This window comes from Fusarium odoratissimum (assembly GCF_000260195.1).
Source record: "Fusarium odoratissimum NRRL 54006 unplaced genomic scaffold supercont1.288, whole genome shotgun sequence".
NCBI lineage: Eukaryota > Fungi > Ascomycota > Sordariomycetes > Hypocreales > Nectriaceae > Fusarium > Fusarium odoratissimum.
Genome location: NW_022158974.1, coordinates 1 through 1,838, shown reverse-complemented (window position 1 = coordinate 1,838; position 1,838 = coordinate 1). Strand labels below are relative to the sequence as shown.

Genomic DNA, 1,838 nt, shown 5'->3' with positions numbered 1-1,838 from the left:
AAGCCGCAACTGTGGTCTCCAGGCCTGTCAATATAAGCTCGTTTGCCAAACGATCACTCATATCATCCATACGGCTGCCTGCATCAAATTTGATAGCACAGTCTCGGAGGCTATTTCATCCAACATAGATAGCTCCTGCCATATTCTTGCCCTTGCCAAGAATTGCGACAACCTCCAACGGCTTGTCATCACGAGCACCGCCTACGTGACCCCACCTCAACAAGGTCCCATCTACGAGAGTCTGGTAGACCTACCTTCCCCCGCAAGTCAAATCGCCTCAGAATTGAGAAATGGAGTTCTTGGAAAGGAGGAAGCCATTGCCGCCACCGGCCATCCAAACATCTACAGCCTATCAAAGTGCTTGGCTGAACACCTGATCTGCGAGACAAGGGGTTCTCTTCCGGTCACCATCGTCCGCCCAAGTATCATTTGCGCTGCGATTCAGAACCCATCACCTGGCTGGATAGACAGCCGGGCTGCATTTGGAGGCCTGGTTCTGGGCTTCGGTACTGGATCCCTTCGAGTTATTGACGGGCGGCCAGAAACAAAGCTTGACATCGTACCCGTTGATTTGGTCGCGAATTGTCTCATTTACGAGACGTTCCGCAGGGACATCCAAAGTCTCGATCGACGTAACGTACGTATTGTCTTTTCCGTGGCAACTATGGAGAAGTCCCTCACTCTGGGGGATGCATGCAAGATGCTGGAGCTATATTTTGACGGGCGTTTCAGATATATTGGCCCCCAGGGACCCATTCTGGACCTCTACCAGCTCTTTCACCACTATATACCCTCGCGTGTCTACGCAACAGTTAACCGCATCAAAGGAAACGAAATAGGGGAAAGACAAGCCATGAAAACATGGAAAGTTGTTCGTGGTATGAACACTGTCTTCAAGCCTTACACGAATTATACGCATGATTTCCGACCTGAAGGTCCAAGTGCTGATTTCGACCCGGCAAAATACATGCATGTTATTTGCCAAGGCGTGCATACGAATCTCATGCAGTCTAAGCTCTGAAACCAGTCATTGCTCGATGGCCTTTGAGGGAAAAAGTACAAGCTTTGTAGTAGCGATAGAAATAACAGATGCAATTGATATGCCATAGACTTTTGATGTCTGGATACGGTATGGCAGTCTCAATATCCTGTATATTTAGCACAGACCTTCATCCTAGTTGAAGGGCTCCAACGCGAAACAAACAAATCTACCTATTGGAAAACTCAAACGCTACATACATGACATTAGACTTAGCTTTCCGGACCGGTAAGAGAGCCAAGGATAGATGAGAATACTTAAGAACCACCCCAAGGAACATACATGTCCTTTGAGAACAGGGAAGTAGTTGCTTAGCAAAGAGGGAGGGCACTGTTATTCAGGTTACTGTCCTGTTTAGTGAAAGTGAGCGAAGCAAAGGCCGATACCTGCGCGTGAGAGCCAGAGCAGCATCGCGACTCCGGAGCAATGTTATACTCTATATTACAACGATGTGTCAGGATCCATAGTAGCACCTACGATGTCAAAACCCAAGGCCTGGAGAGTTCATCCATAACAGATCCTATTGAATCTATAGTTGCGATCACTTGCACAGTTACCAGTGTGCAAGCCAAACCGTCACAAAAGCCTGAGCTCGTCAGAGGACTCCTTCTAGGTCGGGATGTGCATAACCGAATTACTTGCCACGCCATAGCGATATCGATCCCCAAGTTGTGGGGAGGTCTTCCTTTGAATGATGTTTCCTGCCGAGAGTTGAATGAATTATGAAAGCTGGTTGTCAACGTGTGAAAGATGTGAACAAGAGCTCGGATCATGTAATCCATGAGTACTCTCTTTGCTG

At 47.8% G+C, this 1,838-nt stretch overlaps 1 protein-coding gene across 1 annotated transcript; it reads left to right on the top strand.

Moving 5' to 3' along the window:
- Window positions 1–664: 664 nt before the first annotated feature.
- Window positions 665–1,021, top strand: FOIG_16889 (uncharacterized protein; the record flags this gene model as incomplete). The annotated part of the gene is made up of 1 exon (XM_031218369.1): window positions 665–1,021. The coding sequence occupies one exon, from the start codon at window positions 665–667 to the stop codon at window positions 1,019–1,021; it is 357 nt and encodes a 118-aa protein (XP_031051917.1).
- Between the last annotated feature and the right edge of the window lie 817 nt (window positions 1,022–1,838).